This window comes from Amblyomma americanum, chromosome 3 (assembly GCF_052857255.1).
Source record: "Amblyomma americanum isolate KBUSLIRL-KWMA chromosome 3, ASM5285725v1, whole genome shotgun sequence".
NCBI classification, from domain to species: Eukaryota; Metazoa; Arthropoda; class Arachnida; order Ixodida; family Ixodidae; genus Amblyomma; species Amblyomma americanum.
The window spans coordinates 216,229,758-216,250,788 of NC_135499.1; the positions used below are offsets into that span (position 1 = coordinate 216,229,758).

Sequence of the window (21,031 nt, forward strand, 5' to 3'; positions counted from 1 at the left end):
CGTGGTAGCAGTAAAAATCACTCATCAAAAGTGGCGGTGGTTGGAGTGTGGTGTTTCTGCAGGATGGAGCTTTCACTCTTTGAGGTGACAGACAGACAGACATGAACATTTTCGCATTGTGACACTGGTATTGCTTTCGCACGGAATGGAATTGAAATTAACTTGTCTATTTCTCTAGCAAAATGTTCTTGTGGGTGAGTTGGCACATTTTAAATAAAAGGACGACTGCGTGAAGAAGACAGAACAGGAGACATATAAACGTGTTTTATTCCCTCTTTCGTCAATAATAAGTTTTGAACACTCCTCTTTCTTTATACCATATGCTCATGCCGTGAAGAGTGTGAGCTTATTTGTCGCTACGGAGTCCCCAGTTCTCACAGGCTAGTCGCTAGGATTATGTTGCACAAACTATCTACATCATAAATGATTGTGCAGCCCTTGAATCATCTCTTCTAGTCTTTTTTTTTTCGTGTTTCATCAACAGTTGAAAGTACCATGTGCTATGTTGAAAATAAATTTTACTACAGAGCCGCATGAAATTCCCGTAGGTGATGCCCGTAGCAAAAAGTATTTTAAAGCAAGAATAGACGCTTCTGCTTCGGTGCCAAGTTTTGAAGTGTCGCGCCCGGTTCCCGTGCCACCAAGTTCCTACTTCTGTATTTTGTCACAGACCACAGGAGGTTAGGCTCGCAGTATGGCTTTTGCCCAGGGCTGCTCTCTCGGCTCGAGTGGGCCTCCTTCCTTCGCATAATAAACAGGCTCGCTTGCGGGAACCGATCCGGGGCTACGGGCCCTCGACGGAAGAGGAACCCGAGTCAAAGCATCGCCTCGCTTAATTGGCAGCGTTCGAAACGCGCGGGCCCTCTACCCGGCTGCGCGCGTCAGCTCCGTGGCGGATGCCGCCGCCAGCCGTGGCCGCCGTCGTCTTTCCAAAAAACAGTAGGCTTCCTCACCTCCATCTGATCCCTTTCCACCCTCCGCTTCTGGGCATCCAGTCCTTCCCCTCTCTCCCTGCCCTCTTCAGTCCCCCTAACCCACATTTCCGCGCCCAACATGGTGGCGCGAATTCTCGGGAGAAAAATTTCACCATCGATCATCCGGCATCGTCGCAGCCAGAGTACTGGATATCATTCCGCCATCTATAGAGAGGGAAGGCAAATGCTTCCAATTTTGCATAGTCCGCGGCTTGGCGCCTGCACTGCGTCATCTCATCGATGATGAATTGGTGTTGGGGCTGCCATGGAGTTTGAGTTTATAGGTGTGTAATAATTACGCGAGATGTGTTGCGCCATTAGATGACGACTTCTAGTGAAACTTCGACACAACGAGCGTTGTGGAAGGGCTTATTTGTGGTTGGGCCGTTCGGGTTTACGTTCTCTGCGATTACAGCTCGGCGATGCGTCGCCCTATTGACCCGCCGACGTCAGGGGGAAAGACGCGAGTCTCTCAGCCGTCGGTTCCCTTTCGTAGCTAAGAGGCCGGACGAAAGTGCGAGCTTACATGCGTGTGCACTCGCGGACGTGAAAAACAAGGGTGACAGACATGCTGCAGCATGACACATGGTTAAAGTACGACATATTTTGGTTGGCCCACTCGTGAGCCCTTATACCACACGGTAGGAAATACCAAGCAACCGAGCTGCTGCTGAACGTGCTGCTCAAGCACCGGCTGGAATAGAAGGAGAGAAAATAAAAAAGCACGAATAAAAGCAACCTTGAGAGTTGGAGATACGCCAAAGCTTCCGAATACGCCAAGTGCACCGAGCATCATCCGAAGCCTGATAACGCACAGGGGTTAGCTTACCTTTCTGAAAAGAAAAAAAGGCTAAAGCTCAGAAGCGCCTGCGCACCGAATCAGGACGGTGCAACTGTAACGACGTTGCTTCATGCGCGCAGATTCATCTCTGATTGAGCATCGATCGGAAGAGCGTCCGCCCTTACCTGTTGTGGAACTATCAGAGGTGTCTTCGCAGTGACACGAGGAGGTTGCCTCCCCTCCTCGCCTTGGAAAAGGAAATGCAGAAACAAGATTTTGAACAGATCGTGGGTCTCAAAATTCACCCTTGTTTGCACACTGATTTACGTTGATCCTGCCCACCCTCGGAATATCGGAGCAATCGTTGCATGTATTGGCATTCTTTCACGACTACATGCGGACCTGTCCATTGCACCACCATTTCTTCTTGGCTCTCGTATGGTCTTGCGAAAACCGGTGGGCTGCGTACGCTCCAAATGATGAGGCGAATGCGAAGGGTTCATCCGTATTACTGTACACGTTTTAATTATACAAAGCTTGAGCAGCATGTTCCATCCGATGACGTCACTGGCAATTTCATGGCACTATACTTGCACTAAAGTTTTCTTTGCGTCTCTTTGCACAATAAATTCATGCTTACAAGTTTGAGACTTGCCGTTTTTGTCTTACCGTACTTTACGATCAGTAAGTGCTCGTTTCCTAAATCCGCTGATATTCATGCTTAGCCCCTTGATGCGCATAGGCATGCGCACTCTGCAAACACATACACACTAATTAGATGCTTGTGTCGCACGATCACCAAGTAAGAGGCATGTTGCTTTTCCAAACTGTCCTTGCGACAGCATTCTTCTTGTGCCTCTTTTATCATCCACGTTGGACACGAACGAATAAACGCACGTGTGTGCATGTGTGTGTGTGTGTATGTGTGTGTGTGGGGGGGGGGAGGGGTGGTAGAGCATCCGCCTCGCATTCGGGAGATGGTGGGTTCGATCCCCAGTGCCGCCGGGTACCCTCCGATTTTCAAATTGGTACAAGATTTCCCCCGTCCAAGTGCTCGTCTTCTCTGGGGCGAGATGGTTGGGAAAAGGTTTGGTTTAGGGGGGTTTAACGTCCCAAAGCGACTCCGGCTGTGAGAGACGCCGTAGTGAAGGGCTCCAGAAATTTCAACCGCCTGGGGTTCTTTAACGTGCACTGACATCACACAGTACACGGGCCTCTAGAATTTTGCCTCCATCGAAATTCTCCACCGGGATCGAACCCGCGTCTTTCGGGTCAGCAGCCGAGCGCCATAACCACTCAGGCACCGCGGCGGCTGTGTGTATAATTTTAACCGTGCAGCTAAACAAAGATCAGAAAACAGCTTGTTACCACCAGCGCAGCTGCCTGGAATCTCATCTTCCCTTTTCCATCTGCAATATTTAAGCGTCGAATTGCTGAGAGATCCGCCTCTGTGATAGTCGCTCACTTAGCTCGAATAACGGGCCAGGTGCAAAACATGAATTATTCAGTCTTACTTCCGATCGTTCACGAAGCTCGAATAGAGGGGGCTTTGAACGAATGTGCTACAGCGTTCTTTGTCTCCACATTCTTAAAACGTTGCTCAACCGCGGCTCCAACTACGTTCCGTATATAGAGTGTTCCTTTCAATTTTCACATTTATGTGTGTGTTGTGTCTTATTACTGAAGAATAGAACAACGCCTTCGGTATTCCTTCCTGATGCGTCACTAATTCCAGTGCAAGAGCTGGTGGTCGGAAAATGTGGCGGCTGCGACAAACGAAACAGACAGCGCGAACGTTTCTATCCTCTCGGTTTTGCACAATGGTTAATTTTGTATGTTTTTACTACTTTTTTAGCGCTAGCCAGGGTTTGTTCTCGTGTTCCTTTCTTGTGTCACTGCGCTCAGCAAGAGACACAGAACTGACGTGCGTTAATAAGTAATGCCCTTAGAAGAAGCAATAAATGAAGCTTGAAAGCAAGACAGCGAAATGTTACTTCGCTCCGATATGCGCCACTCGAAATGCTTCGAAGCACAAAAGGACTAACTATGCACAAAGGTAGGAGTTCAATTAGAGGGCAGCCTAAATTAGCAGCAAGCGACACAAAAAGCGAGTCTCGAGGTTTTTCACGTTCTCTTGCTCCGCTTTCGATTAAATTTGAAAGCCTGCTCGATTCCAGCTCGGTTGTTCATGCTTTGCGGAGGGTTTGTGTTGTTTTCCCGGTGCTGCTACTTAACCCTAGTGACCCACCGAGCCCGTGAAGAAGCAAACGAAGAGCTGTAAAGGTTGAAGCCTCTCGTTTGACCCCTCTTCGTCTTAATTATTTGCTGAGCTACCTCCGCACTTAGACGCTCCCCCTCATGTGTTCTTGTCTCTCTTGAAGAGCACAAAGTTTGTGTCGTCTGTAGGGACCTGGCTCTTGTCATGGTCCTTGAAAGGGGAGGCTTTCCGTCTCTCCTAAAGGGCGCTGGGGTGAAGACGAAGAGGATGTCTGAGAAGAGGGAGCCACTGAGAGTAGGCACTGCAGTTGCGATGCTGAAGCAGTCAGTGTCTCCGCGACGACCACGAGATTTATGTCACCTCGTTTGGTCTGGAGAGCCCACGTGCCACCTTCGCCAGCCTCAGAACCTTATATGACAGAACCTCGTGTGATAGCCGTTCTTTCGTCTCTGCTTACTGTACGTATTTTCAGTTTTCGCGCTGCATTCACGCCCTTGTTGTTTTATTTTATTTTGACTTTAGGACCTTTTATTGCCTATTTGCAACGTATGCTTGTCCTTTTCTTGCATATCCAGCGAACAACCCTTTGGTGGTAATGCCTTTGATTTGGGCTCGTTGGTTCTTTACTGTAAAGGAATCTCAACATGGCGTCTAAGAGAACAGGCACAAAGTAGGCACATGAAAACAAACCCGGCACCAGTTCCGTCGCTTTCATGCGCCTTCTTTGTTCCTGCTAAGTTTTGCGCCGTTTTCAGAATCGTTTCCTTCTTTGGTTGTGGTGAGCTAAGGTGTGAAGCGATTCCTTATGTGCGTCAAGGGTGAAAACAAGGAAAAGCAAGAAGCACGTTCTCCGCCGAAATCACAGTCATAGACAAGGAAGGCTCCCGCAAAGCTAGCAGCGTCAGGAGCGTTGCTTCCAATGAGCCGCCGCAGGAACTGCACCGAGGGTCAATCAGCGAGCTGGAATCGAAGCACAAAGCGAACTATGCTGCCGTCTTCATGCCTGCCGCTGCCATCATCTTCGCACTGGCCCTGCTACTCTTGTATATTGAGCTCGCCGCCATCACGAGCGCCATCGAGGATGGCCGTGACCCAGTCGGCGCGTGAACCAAGACGTAAAGCACCTCGACCAAAAAGCGCAGCGCCATGATCAACAGCGAGCTCTATATTGCGTGCTCGACACGTGTTCGATGCTCGAATGCCTCAGGTTAAAGCGCAAGGACGGTACGCTGATGCTGCTCAAGGGGATAGGACCGGTGGGCAATAACAAAATCTGGCCACGAAAATCGCGTCATCGGTCGTAAATGACGGGCAGGGCAGCATCATAATAAACTACCACAAAGTCTTGACTGAGGTAACTACTACTCTGTCGTCTGTTTCCTGTACACGCTCCAGCAAGATAGAGACGGTGGCTTCTGCAGGTCTTCCAATACAACAATGAAGTGGACACCTTCTCCACAGGGGAGTTTGTAAAGAACCACAATGCACCTGGGGTCAGGATTGGACACGGCTATCTGCAGGATGACGTCGGCACGCTTGTCTGCCCACCTACTTCGATAGCGGCGAGCAGGACACATGGTCCTTCGACACGAAGCTCATCGAGTACGCCGTGTTCAACAAAGCCAGATTCGGCCACAATTGTCTGGACAGGACGACGGTAACCGCGTCCTTTCGTGGCTTCCCCTGTAACATTCGTGGCCCCAATCGCAATGTTAAATGATTCGGCATCGCGTCGTATGCGTCCATCTGTGCAAAGCAGCTGGAGCCCAACTATTTTGGAGGGTCACCGATCCTATCAGTGGTTGTTCCTTTTGGGACCTAACCAGACTTATTTTTTTAAGTGGCCCGAAGCTCAAGTGGCTGATCGCAATTCACGCCAAGCAGGAGAATCACGCGAGCAGCTGTGGAATCCACTCCACTCTTGACGAGGCTACCAAGGCTCAGCTGAGGCAGTACTCGAAGTGTTGATCAGTTACTTTCACCTGAGGGTCGTAGAAAAAATATGAGCCAATAAAGGTCCAGTAACACCACTTGTCAACGGAGATTTCACTTTCAGGTTAAATGAAGTGGTCATAGAACGCGTGTCTGTGTCGGCATTTTCCTACCGTCTTTTGTATTTGACGGCGCTGTTGGTAATTAACTGCAGGCTTCAGTGCCCGTGTAAATTATTTCACTTTTCAAGAAAAGCATGCAGTTAATTATCATGCATCTTTTCTGTACTTTTTTTACTGTTTACGTCGTTGGGTACGCAATTGTAACCTGTTATGATCACGTACCTGTGAGCGTGCGTGAGCAGGCACTGCTTCGGTTCCTAACACGGTGTAAGAATATTCTTACACCGTGGTTCCTAAAGGCGTCGTACTTCTGCGGCAGATTGTGACTTTGCAAACATATGTCGTACACACGTCGTACACGTCGTACACGTCGAGAACAGATGTAATCAATTGTCTCTTTCGCGTCTACATTCCTCCTTCCTTTTTCTTCAGTGCACGGTAACTCTCCGGAACCCACTTCCTGTTTACCTCATCTCTATTCCGCTTCCTCTCTCCCCAAGTAACGTAAAACTCGCTCGCTGAGAGCTCATCTATGCAGCCAGCTTTACAGTCCGTTTGTTGTTTTTTTTTTCAGACCTTTCATTCTGGCATTTTTTCCTTACGAGCTTAAGTTGCTGCAACCCAAACTGGAAATACGAGTGCCTTCGTTGTCAGCAAGTCCCAGTACGCAGTATTCTATTCATTATTTAATTTTTATTTGTTCACGTATTGTATTTATCTCGCGCACTTACATCGCTTGAGCTGCAACTTCTACGATCGGCAGGTTATACGACTTCCTTGCCTGGCAGCACCATCAACGGCTGTTTTATTCTTTCACTAAAGGCAGCACACAGCAGCGGAAGTAGCTTCGATGTCCGGTGTGCGCTATCGGCTTCGACTATAAAGCCATTAAGCTCAGCTTCCGCTGTGCCTAGGCGACGTGGGAGTGAAGCTTCGCCTGAGCAGAGCTAATGTGAGCCTCCGATAGGCGGTGTCAGCCCATTGGATTCTGATTTGCATGACAAAAAGCGTCATTATTCTACAGTTGTGTTCTAGCAGATAGCCGACAAATACGTATGTAGCTCATGTGTTTTTCTTTTCGCCTTTCATTTTTATCGCAAGAGCTCTCATGCATCCACACCTGAAAGCACTTCGAAAAAGAAACAACAAAATTCTATTTAATCGTTTTTGATTACATTTTTTTTTTTACTTTTGTTACAATTGCTGTATGAACAATGTCTTTGTACACAAACAAATTAACAGCCTTTTATGCTTGTTGTACCAGGCTGATTCTTAGATCCCATTTGTTATAAAGTGTTGCAGCGAAAATTACAACTTAAAATGAAAAAAAAAATAAAACGCGATTGTATAAGAACAGTTAAAAATCAAGTAGCTGGCCTAAAATATTTTTTTTCTTATCTTCTGATCTTAAGTTTACGATGGTTTCATTTGCTTACATATTTTCGACAAAGCTCGAAATGTTTAGTTTCCTTAAATGAAACAAAGCGTGCTGTAATCGGCACAGAATAGAGAAGCCACTGCGCTGGGCTCATCTCTTTTGTTTAACATACAGTTTATCTCGAGGTCGTTTGTTCATATACCTCGCTCCTGCCTGTGTCAAATGAGTTTATGTTCTCATCTCTGTCTTTTCCGCGCAGTTTTCACTTCGGGCATCGCGTTCTAATATGTGTCCACATTCGTTCTTGCGTTCACAAGTGCAGCCGAAATAGCGCCTCAAAAGAAACAAATTCAAGCTTTGCTTTTATAAACGTCTCGGAATGAGTGGTAGCGCTGGCTTGGGCTGACAAGGCATCAAAATATACTATAAATCTTTTGTTCAAATGAGGCGTTTAGGATGGGACACGCTTGGAGGCAAAGAAGAGTGAATTTTTGTGCAGGTGGACGGATTACAGGGAGTGTGATCGATCATCAATTGGTAAAAACTGCGCACTGTTAGTTTCATGCGGACATTTGTTATTGAGCAATAGAATAGTCTTAATATTTCAATTATTACCAGCCATGCGACTAGGAGAGAACGCTGAGATTCCTCTCCCTCTTTTACTGTTCGCACTGAAAAGTCCGTTTTCATCTTAATGCGGTTGCCCCGCCGCGGTGGCTCAGTGGTTAGGGCGCTCGACTACTGATCCGGAGTTCCCGCGTTCGAACCCGACCGCGGCTGCTGCGGTTTTATGGAGGCAAGATGCTAAGGCGCCCGCGTGCTGTGCGATGTCAGTGCACGTTAAAGATCCCCAGGTGGTCGAAATTATTCCGGAGCCCTCCACTGCGGCGTATCTTTCTTCCTTTCTTCTTTCACTCCGTCCTTTATCCCTTCCCTTACGGCGCGGTTCAGGTGTCCAACAATATATGAGACAGATACTGCGCCATTTCCTTTCCCCCAAAAAACCAATTATTATTATAATGCGGTTCGTCTAAAAATAGCATCGTCAGCTCATACAGCCGTTGCTTCGAGAATTACATTTCCTTCCCATTTTTTCTTGACGCGCAGCATATTCTTCGGATGATAACCACACTGAGAATGACTCAGCTTTTTCTCATGTCGACTGTCCTTCAGGCACACTGGTACAAATATTTTTTCACGATATATTCTACAAAGATATCTTCATTGCATGACCTATGCGGAGCTGCGTTACTTGTCAGCAGAGTCGTATCGTTCAGCGAGGCGTAATAATATTGCCCCGTCAAGGTAATTCGCGTGAAGCTTCGCGGCTTGTATCGTCTTTTCTTTTTTTCAAATAAAAACGTTTTAGACTTGAAGCAGAGTTGATCTTGATTGCTTTTCTGTAGACTGAAACGTGCGTGTCTTGCTGGAGTCATCCACGTTTAAAAAAACATACTGGACACCACAAAGGGGACGAACATTGGCTCGGAGGAGTAAGATTTCATGTCACTAACACCAAGATGATGTGACAAGGGCGGCTGAATTTTTCTAAAAAGACAGCAGTGGTGGACGATCAGCACCTCAGCCGAAAAGGCGAAGGAAAAAAGAAACCCTGGTCACCCCGTGGAGTAAGATTTTTTTTTTTTTCACTGCTCTCTGCCATGTTCTAGGTTTGGAAGCCTTGTGTCACATTCTCTTTTTATATCTACCGTTCTTGGACTCGTTAGAAGATGAGAGGGAACATCATCCCGACAAACCTATCGCACACGACATTGCTGATCCGTCAGCAAACCGAACATGAAGGAGCCGTGATTCCCACTTCCATCGCGTAGGTTGTGGTTCAAAATCCGAGTCATCGGCCCTCGTCTCGCGTTCGTTGCCCCATAGGCACTGCGCTCGTCACACGCTCGCCACCTAAGTGCCGAGCGCCGGCGGGCGTGAAACTCGGCCCGCTAGTCTCGCCTTGAACATCCACGGCAAAGGTGACGAAAAGTAACCAACCAGTCCGAGGCGCGAGCCCTGGCGAACGCTAACAAGGGATTGGTCGTGCGCCAGTCTCCAAAAAAGCTGCCACACCCTTCCTCGCACCGCCATTATACCCCCAGGTGGACCGGTGTCGCTGATAGCCCCGACGGCCGCATTCGCCGCAGCGTGCGCCGTGGGTGTATCGCGCGCAGGAAACGAAAGCGGCGCGGCCCATTAAGCCTTTCTCGCTCGCTGTCACCGCAAATGATAGGTGTGGGTGTGTGTGCTTGCGCTACCTACGCACGCTGTTGGGTGCAGCACTGGCACAAGTACACAATATCAATGTGAACCCCTACGCATGCTCACGCGCTAGGCAAAGTAGACCCTTGTTGGATGACCTCCAGCGAAGGCCCACTTCCTTGTGGGGTTCTACCGCAACGCCACAGCACTTTGTTACTGTGCCCTAAGGTCTGGCGACGGCGTAGAGCCTATTTATAAGCAACAGTGGCACTTAAGTCTCTCAAAGAGGGAAAAAATGCGTCTGTCGGCAGGCAGCCGAATGGTCCAGCGCATAACGTGTCCAGCTTGCCGTCCTGATTGGACGCTTCTTAACTGCTGGCTCGACTCTACTGCACGGTACTCCTCGCAGCCGCTCGCCTTTTCTTTCCTTTCGGTTCGTCGACGGCCGGCGCCGGCGTGTTGAGCCTAAATTCTTGTTCCTCGCCGCGCGGACGCTTATCTCGACCGGGGCATCCCAGAAATTTTGACGGACGATTTGTGAAGCTCAAGCACGCACTGGAGCCCCTCAGCGGGCTTCGCTTGCCGTTCCCCAGCTCTCCCCATTTTATGATACCGATCTTTTGCTTCGCTCCGCCTCGGTTCCCGCCTCTTCCCTTCTTACACCATCTCTCCGTTGTTCCTCTTGCGACGAAAGGTTGCGTTTTCTGTTTCTTTCTCGAAGTGCGTGCATGTTTCCTGTTCGCTTCCGCAGCCTCGTACGTATCCTACGCCCTTTTACTTACCGTACTTGCACGTGTCTTTTTTTTAACCTTTTTCCCCCCTGGGCAGAGCACGCAAGCGCAGCTCCGTGCGGCTCAGGGCCAGATGAGAGCGCCGCCCACAGGCTTTGTTCCTAAGCTGCTCCTCCCCAGGCTGGCCGTTTCTTAAGGTTTGCGAAAAGGCGAAGAAGGGAAGTCTGTTCTTTGGAGTGAATGAAAGGAAAGGTCGTTAGGATAATTCTTTCTACTTGTACATTGCATTTTTTTCGGCCAGCCTATCTTTACTTTTGAAAGAGCTGATTCTGTTGCCTTTTCATCTACTGGATGCTCCGGTTGGGGATAACAATGTGTGTGCAAAACGCTATAGTATGGCCTGAACTAGCGTGAAAATAATTGTAAACATTTCGCTGTTAAGTACCTCTCAAAAATTTGTTTTTTCTATGTCGTACTCAACAAGAGTGGTCATGCGCGAGACAGAAACGACCGCTCACAATTACTTCAAAAAGACAGTTGCGAAGCAAACCTGCTTTTCAAAGTAGTTTCCACGGACAGAACTGAACAACGATTAGGCTTACTTGCGGAAGCGCATACTGCTTATTGAAGAATCGCTAGAGGCGGGGTGTCCGCTTCATGATATACACCACAATTCTCTTTAATTTTTTATCATGCTTTTTATTTGTTCCAATTTATTCAGACAACTACTGCAGCCTTGCTGGAATTAGTGTAGGAGGAGGTGGGAGGGTATAAACAACATTAGAGAACAGATGACACCTCAAAGTCAGTGTCGTATCCATGGCAAAAACATTATAAGAATTCAACAGTTTGCCTAAGATATTTAAACCCTTCGATAACACATGAAAACAGCAACAGGGGCAGCAATAACAAAGTTTAAAAGGGTTCAGACAAAAATTTCGAACGCGTACAATTGTTATGACTTGTTTCACATGCGTGAACAGATGCGTTCTTGTGAGCTTCAGTCGTAGGCGTTGAGTGTAACATATTTTACATGATTCTAAATATTGTCTGCGGAGCCACTCGGCATTTCCACCCGCATCCAGTGATGTCAAGGTGCACTTGCCCTACTATTATGACGTCACCGTACATAGTGGTTGTTCACAGTTACAGCCAGTGTTGCCGAAGACGTGATATCATCAGAAATGTGGTAGTCCAGGTGGGCGGGTTGACCATGACGTCAAGGTGTACTTCTGCGCTGGTGCCGACCGAGACCAGGACTGCTGGTTCTGTGTGTGACTTAACGGCCATTTCAGAGATATAATGGGTCTCCTAGAATACGTGGCGCCTGCTTAAATGTTTGCCTGAGGAAGTTAGACACGCGATTAGCCTTCAGCCTCAAGTAGTGAACATGAGCATTACAAGTCAGGTTGCCAGAAAAAACAAAACTCCTAATTATTTGCACTCCGTTGCAACTGATAAGCTGGTTTCATACGTGAGGTAATTTTTACGCATGGGATGCTCTTTGGTATTAAATCTTACGAGAATACATTTGCACAGGTGAAAAGCCATCTTCCATGAGGGGTAATACAACAAAAATGAGTTGAAGTTGTTTTCGATGGCTCACAGCTCATCTCGCGGGATATGAAGGAGCCGTCATGGTGCAATCTAACGCTGCTGATGGTACGGTCTGCAAGATCATTGTTATAAATCAAGAAATGAAATGAACCCAGAGCAGGCCTGCTATGGGGAACTTGATAGCGCCGACGCACTAGAATCACGCACTGTTTTCTTTCAGACAAGTGTGCTTAAAGCCATTTTAAAATGTTATTTTTGGTATGATAGGTGCGAATACCTCCGTAACAGTAGTACATGAGGCACAGAATGGTATACCTTCAATAAATTGAAAGATAGACAATCGATCTCTTCACCTGAGTTATACGAAGCTGTGATTTCGAAAATAAGCACTAGTTATACAAAGCTGTGATTCCAAGAGGAAATCGATGAGTTGTGCATCACAAGACAACCTAGATCTGCTAGGTTGAAGTAAGTGCCGCCGTAAAATATTAAATTCATTACGCAGCAGTTGATTTATTTAAACAATGTAAATACATTCTCACTCTTTTATAGAGAGCTCTTTAATTGTGTCACCTTGATCACACGACAAATATCGCCTTCCGAAAAGTCAGCTGTTACCGCGCACGCGATACGACTTATTCAAGCATCTAATAACTATTACTCCTAGATGGGCACTGCTTTAAAGCAAATATCCACGAGTCCGTCCATTTCCGCGTGCTTTGAGCTGCACTGATTACTCGTAAATAAAAAAAATCAGCTGCCTTAGGTTCTGCGAGTCGTTGAGGTATAAGAGAAAACAGTGAGGCTTCTAACGCAGTTTTCTTGGGCTCGTTTGTCATTCAGCGACTTCTTTCAGAAACCGAGAGGGGGTACACACTGCTAAAAATAAACAAGTAAATAAAACACGATCAGTAAGCACCGGTGTTTCTTCATATTGTTCCCTAGTGCACAACGTCCGAGAAGAGGTACAAATAGCCCAAGATACTACACGTAATCTCGAGTTCTGTAGGAGCGAACGCACTTTGCAGCAAGGTAGCTTTGCAGCACGAAGTCTGCTTTCGTTCTCTCGCGCACACACGCGAGATAAAAGTAATAACAGGCAACAGACTTCGAACAGTTACTTCTCCCTTTTCCTCTCCGTCTTATACGGGCGGCATTAGAGTCTCTTCCTTTTGTGCGGGCCCAGCGGCATTTGGAGGGACACATTTGTGGCCGCTCGCTCCTTGGCGCGATAATCCAGGGGGATGTATGGCGCTGGGGCGTGTGGCGAGGAAACCGCAGGGGCGATACAGCACTTCGCTTCGTGTCTCCGCGTTTCACACGCTCCATGAAACTCTCCGGGCGGGTGGGCTCAAGGCGAAGGAGAGGAAAAAGTATGGGCAAGAAGTGAAACTTCGGCTCGATGTCGCTTTATCTTGAGCGCCCAGTGAAACTAAGCCAGCGTACTCTACTCACCTAAGCCTTGGTCAATGTAAACGCGAAAGCCCGGCACTTATCCTCAGCGAGAAACTCCTCTGTGTCACGGGTTCACTGCCCTTGGTGGAAGGTGAGCCTGTAGAAACAAGCTCACCCACTACACACCTATCCGTGGCTCTTCTGTTGTGGAGAAAAGTCTCTTGTGCCGGTGGGCGCTGTGAATGTGTGGTGCCTTCAAGCGGCAAAATCTTTAGACTGCGGCGTTTTTTTTTCGAACTTTGGTTCTGACTCTTGAGCACTGTAAAATTTTGGGTGTTTTTAAACGCGTACCCAGTATAAAATTCTTTACTTCTTTTTCTCATTTAAACTTTCTGATAGAAACCCCAATTGTCTTTCAAACTCCACCAGTCTAAATTTAGTAAAAACTCTACGTCGGTGGACAAAAGTGGGGCGAAAGTCTTGATTAGTGGTAACTTAAATGAGCCTCCAAGTTTTCTCAGGAAATCGAAGAACAACTGCAAAAATACGCAGCTTATTTGACGCGTACTGCGGCGTGTTAAAGCGTCTCTAAGTGTTGGCAATACAGTCGAGCACCGCGGGATCACGAATTCTGAGAAGGTTTAGAGCGTACGGCGCAGTCCGTAGGTCCGTGCATCCACACAAGAAACCAAACACACACACACACACATATAAAAATGACGCTTGTTAGCTATGCGTGCGCTGATCAATTTATCAGACGCCGGTTGCAACCCCGGTCGCTTATTTCACCGCCAAAGCAAAGCTCGTCGTGCGTTCTCAGCGACGGAGTTCTTTTTTTTTTATTTGGTGGCGCACCTCGGCTGGAGTTTCCTGGCAGCCGATTTTTTGTTTCCTTTGCATCCAGGAACCTTTCCACCTTTCTTCTTGCCCACGCCAAAAACGCGCCAAACTGCTTGGTTATGGTTACAGGCCGTCACCTTATGCGGAATATCGCCACGTTAGCTGTTCACGCAAACCCCACGACATGCGCATTTTTTATCACGCGTGCCTGAGCACGCAGACAATTTTTCTCCGGTTCGATAGCAGCTCGCAAACAAAAGTCTCTACGTTCGGTGTACCTTTTTGCGCAGTCTAGCGAAAACCAACCTCATTTGTCAGAGTCAAAACGTTCTCTTTTTATTGCTTACAATCTTCCTTCTATCCCTGAACCCTATTCGGCGGTTTTTGTTTAAGTTTATCTTACTGTAGACTGAGCCTCATTACGACTGTCGTGTCCCGACAGCTCAGCGGGACGAGCGCGTGTCACGCTTATCAGGAAAGGCCAGGACCTTTAGGAGAGCGTGACGGGACCCGCCCCGACGCAGCCCGTGTACTCTCCGCCTGTCTCGGCCCGGTTGTCTGTGTTACAAAAACCGTGTAATGTTGATGAACTAAAGGCTGCTCGCATATCCAAGCGATGTCCTTCGCATGAACGGCGGTAGCTCGTGAGCTCCCCACTCATGACAGTCAATGACGAGAGAGGCAAGGCGCTGGTCAATCGCTAACCATTCTTGCGTGCAAATTCCTGTACTAATTATCTGATGCCAGCTGGGACACCATCACAACAGCGAGAAAAACTGCACCAGAGTTGACCGTTGCAGATACGCAGTGGCGGGCGGGAAGTGCTGCAGATGAAGGTCGACACATAAAAGAATTTAGGGACGATCAAATGTGTTGATGAGGAGGAAATGCCACAGCATTTCTTCGTTCACTCGCCAATCTGTTTTGATTTCGATTCTATTCCAATTTCGATCCTATTGCAATTCTGATTCTATTCTTATTCTATTTCCTTCGTAATTGCTTATATAATTATAATTGGTTTTTGGGGAAAGGAAATGGCGCAGTATCTGTCTCATATATCGTTGGACACCTGAACCGCGCCGTAAGGGAAGGGATAAGGGAGTGAAAGAAGAAAGGAAGAAGGTGGTGCCGTAGTGGAGGGCTCCGGAATAAATTCGACCACATGGGGATCTTTAACGTGCACTGACATCGCACAGCACACGTGCACGTTAAAGCTTCTTTTATTGATTTTAGCTGTGCCATTCTTAGTCCGGCGTCTCCCTTCTATATCCTACAAGTGGAGATGGAAGAGGAGGAAGAACGGGGCGGTTGGAAGGTCTCAGGCGGAGAGAGGAAAATCCCTTTAAACACGACTTGCCACCTGCCACGGTTTGCAGGTGGAGGTTTTACACAGACGCCGCCGCCGAAGTCCTAGAATTTTTGCTTTCATGGCGCTCCTAATATTACCACATTAAAACTGATTTCAAGCTTTGAGGAAGCTCAGCCACGGAGTAATTTGTATGAGAATTCACTCCAGCCCAAAAGCAATGCCCCATCTTGGCAGGCACATGCGAAAGTTGTCGCAGCAAGACTGTGTTCGCGCTAAGAGCAGATCGCCAGTAATGGAGCTTTGGAAATTCTCAGGCCCGTATTTGTACTGGATTCCCGAAAAGCCTTAGGTGCACGTATTTTTTTTTTTAATTATGATTTTTCATTATTTCTTCTCCTGGTTCAGATATATATATATATATATATATATATATATATATATATATATATATATATATATATATATATATATATATATATATATATATATATATATATATATATATATATATATATATATTAAGGAAGCCAACAGTCACCGAAATCAAGGTGCATAGGGGAAAGTTTTTATATTTCCTTCACCTTGTCGTCCATATATATATATATATATATATATGCGTAGCAGTAGCGACTTCTAACAAGTTAACTCAGAGTTGAAGAACAAAGCACATTTCTGGACATGATTTTCTAACCTGTGTGTTCACTATCCAAAGCGAAAGCATCCGCAGTTTTTATTTTCAAACCCTGAGAGAACTTGTTTCCCTTAACGGCCTTTTGACGGGGGTTTCTAATTAATAAATAGGTCATTAGAAAGCGAAATAATGGAGCGAGTGTACAGAAAAAAAAAGAAATTTTTCTCACCCTTTATTTTTATCTTTATATTAGGAGGGCTATGAAGCGAGTGTGCAAAAGAGATCAACTTTTGTCACCCTTTATCTTCGGACCAAGGAATGTCAAGCCCCCGCGATCACCGTGGTCTCCAATTCCGCTTAAACCTTGACATTCGTTTAAAATGTAATAAAATCAAAATAAATCGAACTTGACCGGCTTGAAGTTTAATTCGCGCAGCGGTCGGGGCAACACGCAGTGACAAGCATATTCTTTTTTTTTAATGACAAGACTATCGCAGGAGCTTAGCCGCCACCGGAAAAAGGCTGCTGCCTTAGGCGCCGACCCATTAAAAAAGTCGGAAATCTTGAGCAAGATATCGAAGTTTCAAGAGCAGCTACGGCGAAGCGCGATAGCTCGTCTCGAACCGATTAGGAAATAGCGAAAAAGAAGAGAACATAAGTAGAGCGTGAAAAAATCCGCGGGTTTTTTGCGGGAGAAATCAAACGCAGCGGCGGCTCGTCATCCTCTCTGCAAGACTTTTCTTTCCTTCGTTGTCTTTCCTTCTCTCGTCTATTTTTCATCCTTCTTCTCCTCTTCTTTCTTCGGCCATTTTTAATTTCGGTGAAACTGCGCCTTCATAACACGACTCTGCCAACTGAACCACCCTTGCGACGCAGAACTAAAGGGATCGCAGGAATCAGCAACCAAATCGCAGAGCCAATCAAGATAAGACAGGAAGAACATTTGAAGAACATAAGACAGCAAATTCGAACAGGCATTCAAAGTGCTCATTTTCGCTCACAGCGCAACACGAACGGGACACAAGACGAAGGACTAGCACAAACAGGCGCTGACTATCAACTGGTTTTTTTATTGAAGAACGAAAAGCGTATAAATACGAACACTGAACTACTTATCAATCACCAAAAAGTTATCTGGAGACACAAGTCCTTCGTCTTGTGTCCCGTTCATGTTGCGCTGTGAGCGAAAATGAACACTTACCAACTCGCCAAAATTTCCGCCTTGCTGAACATTCAAAGTGCGACTCTTTATCAACGTATAGTGCGGGAAAAAAGTTGTTCTTATTTTGTTTTTATTATATTTATTTTCATCCGTTCTTTTCCATTCCCACACCCTATTTTTTTTCCTTTTATTTTTCCTTCTTTGTCTCTCTTCAGGTAAAAACTGCGGTAACCATAAAATGAGAAAACGAAGCACATGTACCGGGGCGTCTCTGTTTTTTTACCTTCCCTTGATTTTTCGCTTGCGTCTTCTCCTTCCGGCTTCCAACCTGCCTCATTCTGTCAGATATTAATAATAATAATTGTTTTTTTTGGGGGGGGGGAGGAAATGGCGCAGTATCTGTCTCATATATCGTTGGACACCTGAACCGCGCCGTAAGGGAAGGGTAAAGGAGGGAGTGAAAGAAGGAAGAGAGAGGTGCCGTAGTGGAGGGCTCCGGAATAATTCCGACCACCTGGGGATCTTTAACGTGCACTGACATCGCACAGCACACGGACGCCTTAGCGTTTTTAATCCATAAAAACGCAGCCGACGCGGTCGGGTTCGAGCCCGGGTACTCCGGATCAGTAGTCGAGCGCCCTAACCACTGAGCCACCGCGGCGGGGCTCAGATATTTCGCAAAGTCTGCTTTTTGCAGTCGCTACACCGCATCAGTTTCGTCAACATACCGTATTCTATCTGAAAAACTCGGCTTCTCAATCGCGACCTCAATCCCATGTAGGTATATATTTACGCAGCGCTGCCTCTCTTTATGCCCTGGAGCATAACGCCAAACTCAATTGCAGTCACGAATTGCGGCTCTCTGCTTCCCCTTTATTTTTCTCTTACTCCGCAGCGCATTGCAAATGCTTCGGTTCTGTAGAGAACATTTCTTGTTTATCTGCTGCCTTATCTCAGTTTGGAATGCATGGCGAGTAAATGACGGCCGGTCGTATTTGGAAAATGTCACAACAATGTCTCCCCCATGACCCTTGCAGCAAGAAAAACAGCCTTATCTGCTTTTTCAACCCCCGCATCGTAATCTACCCTTTTTACCTCTCGGCCCCCTTTCTTTTGTAATACTGGAATCAGCTCGGTGTGCCAGGTTCTCTCCGTCCCTTATCTGCAGGCGAGCGCTTTTGTGCGCTCGGCTATCAATTTTCCACAGAGTTATTATTGAGATTATCGATCATGCTGGGCGAACCCTGAAAAAAAAGAGGGGCTGGACATTTTGCACGCAGCACATTCACACAGACAAAAATAAGGAATGGAAATAAATAAGCCCAGTGGATGCTAAGAGCTGATACAACGCATTCTGTTGGTATAGAAAGGCATGAAAGAAGAGGAGCGCAAAGGTTACTAGTCTTGAGAGACTAGTGTATAGATTTTTCTTTTTTACGTTTCATCGCGTTTCCTCGCTTCTTTTAACCAAGCCATGTTATCCTCTTCATATACTTTTTCTGTCCTCGTTATCTTCTTGATATATTTTGTCTTCCGTCCGGCACCGTGGTCGCACTGGTTACTCGGTTTGGCAGCAGAAAGGCGCAGATATAAGCGGCAAGAAGAGATTATCAAAAGAGGCGCCGTCAAAAGGCAAGCGCAAGCAGCAGCCAATGAGAATGGAAAGCGCAGGCGGCAGTCGTGTGTGCTCCTCTGCCTGCTCTATATCGCCATGTTCTCTTGAATGCAATCGTTGCGTGGCGCCGCCGTCAGACGCTGGCGACGCGATGCGGTAAGAAAGCTGGGAGGGAGGAATCGTTTTTGTCGCGCACAGCGCCGGTGTCGCCGCCAGGCGGGGGTATTTCCGTGCTCCTGCAAAGGCACTCCCGCAGGAAATCGATGCTGCAAAAAACGCGCTGAGTGGATGGATGCTCTGCAGTTCACGTTTCATAGAGAACAGAAAGAAAGGTTCGGCTTGGTTTCAGACGCAAGGAGGCTATGGTCTTCGGTAATTAGGCTGGTTTTCATAGTTGTCGCGCTTTTGCGTTTTCCATGTTGTGTTTTTCTCTTCTGCAGCCATTACTAGCCAAACTGTCAGAATATGGTGGCGCTAATAAAAGATACTGAGAATGAGTTTAGGAGGCAGCACAGATTATTGCACTCGCCGTATAAACAGTGCCGACGGTGCCTCGGTGTAGTCTGTTCCTTTCCGACTCTCAGCTAAGCCGTCTGCTTGGATCAAACTCTTGTGATAACAGTAGTAGGAACACAAGATATACCGTAGTACAGCATCCTTGCTCCACTATGCCTTTGCAATATATGCACATTGCGCGAACAGGGCGCCCCACATTGCAACAGGTAGTGTAGAGTGACGGAGCCCCAGTGACAACAAAGGTGGCGTGCAGAAGCAAACCAACCTCATGCCGACACTAGCTGCCTTGGCGGACTCAGGAAATAATGAAGTGATCCCAGCAGCAGTGACTTCTTTTTCCATTAGTGCTTCCCGCCCGTTGATCGACCTTCTGACGTACCGGTTCTGATTTTTTCGTAGCCCTATAAGTGCACAGGGGAACTTTTCTTGTGCGAAATGCCCCGGACTGCGTAGGAGACGTACCATGGATGCTATAGGTTGAAGCGTTTCTGTGCTCCTGTGACTCGAGAGGTCTTGGAAATGTGTGCTCTAATGAAGATACAGCACAGCTATGTCTGCTGTTTCCTCGCTCTTTATAAAATGGTGTGACATTTGGATGTTTTTTTTTATATTTTTTGTTCTGGTTAAAACATATGCTTGAAGTCTAGAGTCTGACGGAAACCCGTCTGGTCGGGATGGTACATGACGAAAGAAGAAGGCGCCGACCAAAAGAAAAGATGGGATGACGTTTCGGATGGTGAACAAGGCTCCCGTGGGGGAGCCGAAACGTCATCCCACCTTTTCTTTTGGTCGGCGCCTTCTTCTTTCGTCTTGAAACATATGCCAGCAACATGTCGATACAGGATAACTCACTGTGCAACAGCTCATTCCACCTCCGCCTCTGCTCTCTCTCTCTCCCCGCTGCAGGCGTGTCCGAGGCGGCTCGCACGGAGCGCAGCTTCCGCTCGGACGCTGGTGCACCCAGCGCCGCGGCGCACCGGGCGGCAGCGCCGTCGCCTGCTCCGGATGCGATGGCGCCTCCTCCGCCTCCTCCTGGCGCCTCGCTGGTCACGGGCGTGGGTGGCAGCAGCGGCGAGCCGCCGTCCCGGCCGAGCGCCTACTGGGACGACCCCCACTTCAGGCCCCGCTTCGACAACAGCACCGAGCGAAACGTCACCGCCCAGCTGGGGAAGTCCGCTTTCCTGCACTGCAGGATCAGACAGCTCGGCGACAGGACGGTCAGTGCAAAAACTCTATTCTCTAAGAACGCCTTACAGGCCGTGTCTCTTCCCCCCAAAGCAGCTATTTACACGAGGTAGACATTTCAATAACTATCCAGTATACACATATCAATCCACTGCCTAATGAAGGCCCACAAAAGGGAGTCCATCGCGCAGGGACCGGAATGGGATTCCAGTTGTCCTTTAATAGTTATTACCGAAAATTTGTCTTTAGACGCTACGACAACCGTACACAATTAACGCGTCGTACGTTCATTCCGTGCGCATTACATCAGCTCGAGCTATCACTGGCATACAGCGTAAGCTGTGAGGAGTCTCTGATGACGCTGTGCAAGAAGAAGGCGGATGACTCAGAGAAGATACAAACACGGGCCTTCAAGTGCGCTATCAACGGCCACGTTTGCGCCTTTTCTGCGTCTCTCGTCTGTGTTTTTGCATTATTTAG

General features: G+C 47.4%; 1 protein-coding gene across 1 annotated transcript in view; it reads left to right on the forward strand.

Moving 5' to 3' along the window:
• LOC144126057 (neurotrimin-like) overlaps positions 1 to 21,031 on the forward strand; it is a 274,915-nt gene that overhangs the window by 174,012 nt on the left and 79,872 nt on the right. Inside the window, exon 2 of the mRNA XM_077659961.1 lies at positions 20,273 to 20,583. Coding sequence (XP_077516087.1) covers positions 20,273 to 20,583 — 311 coding nt within the window. The remainder of the gene's footprint in view (positions 1 to 20,272; positions 20,584 to 21,031) is intronic.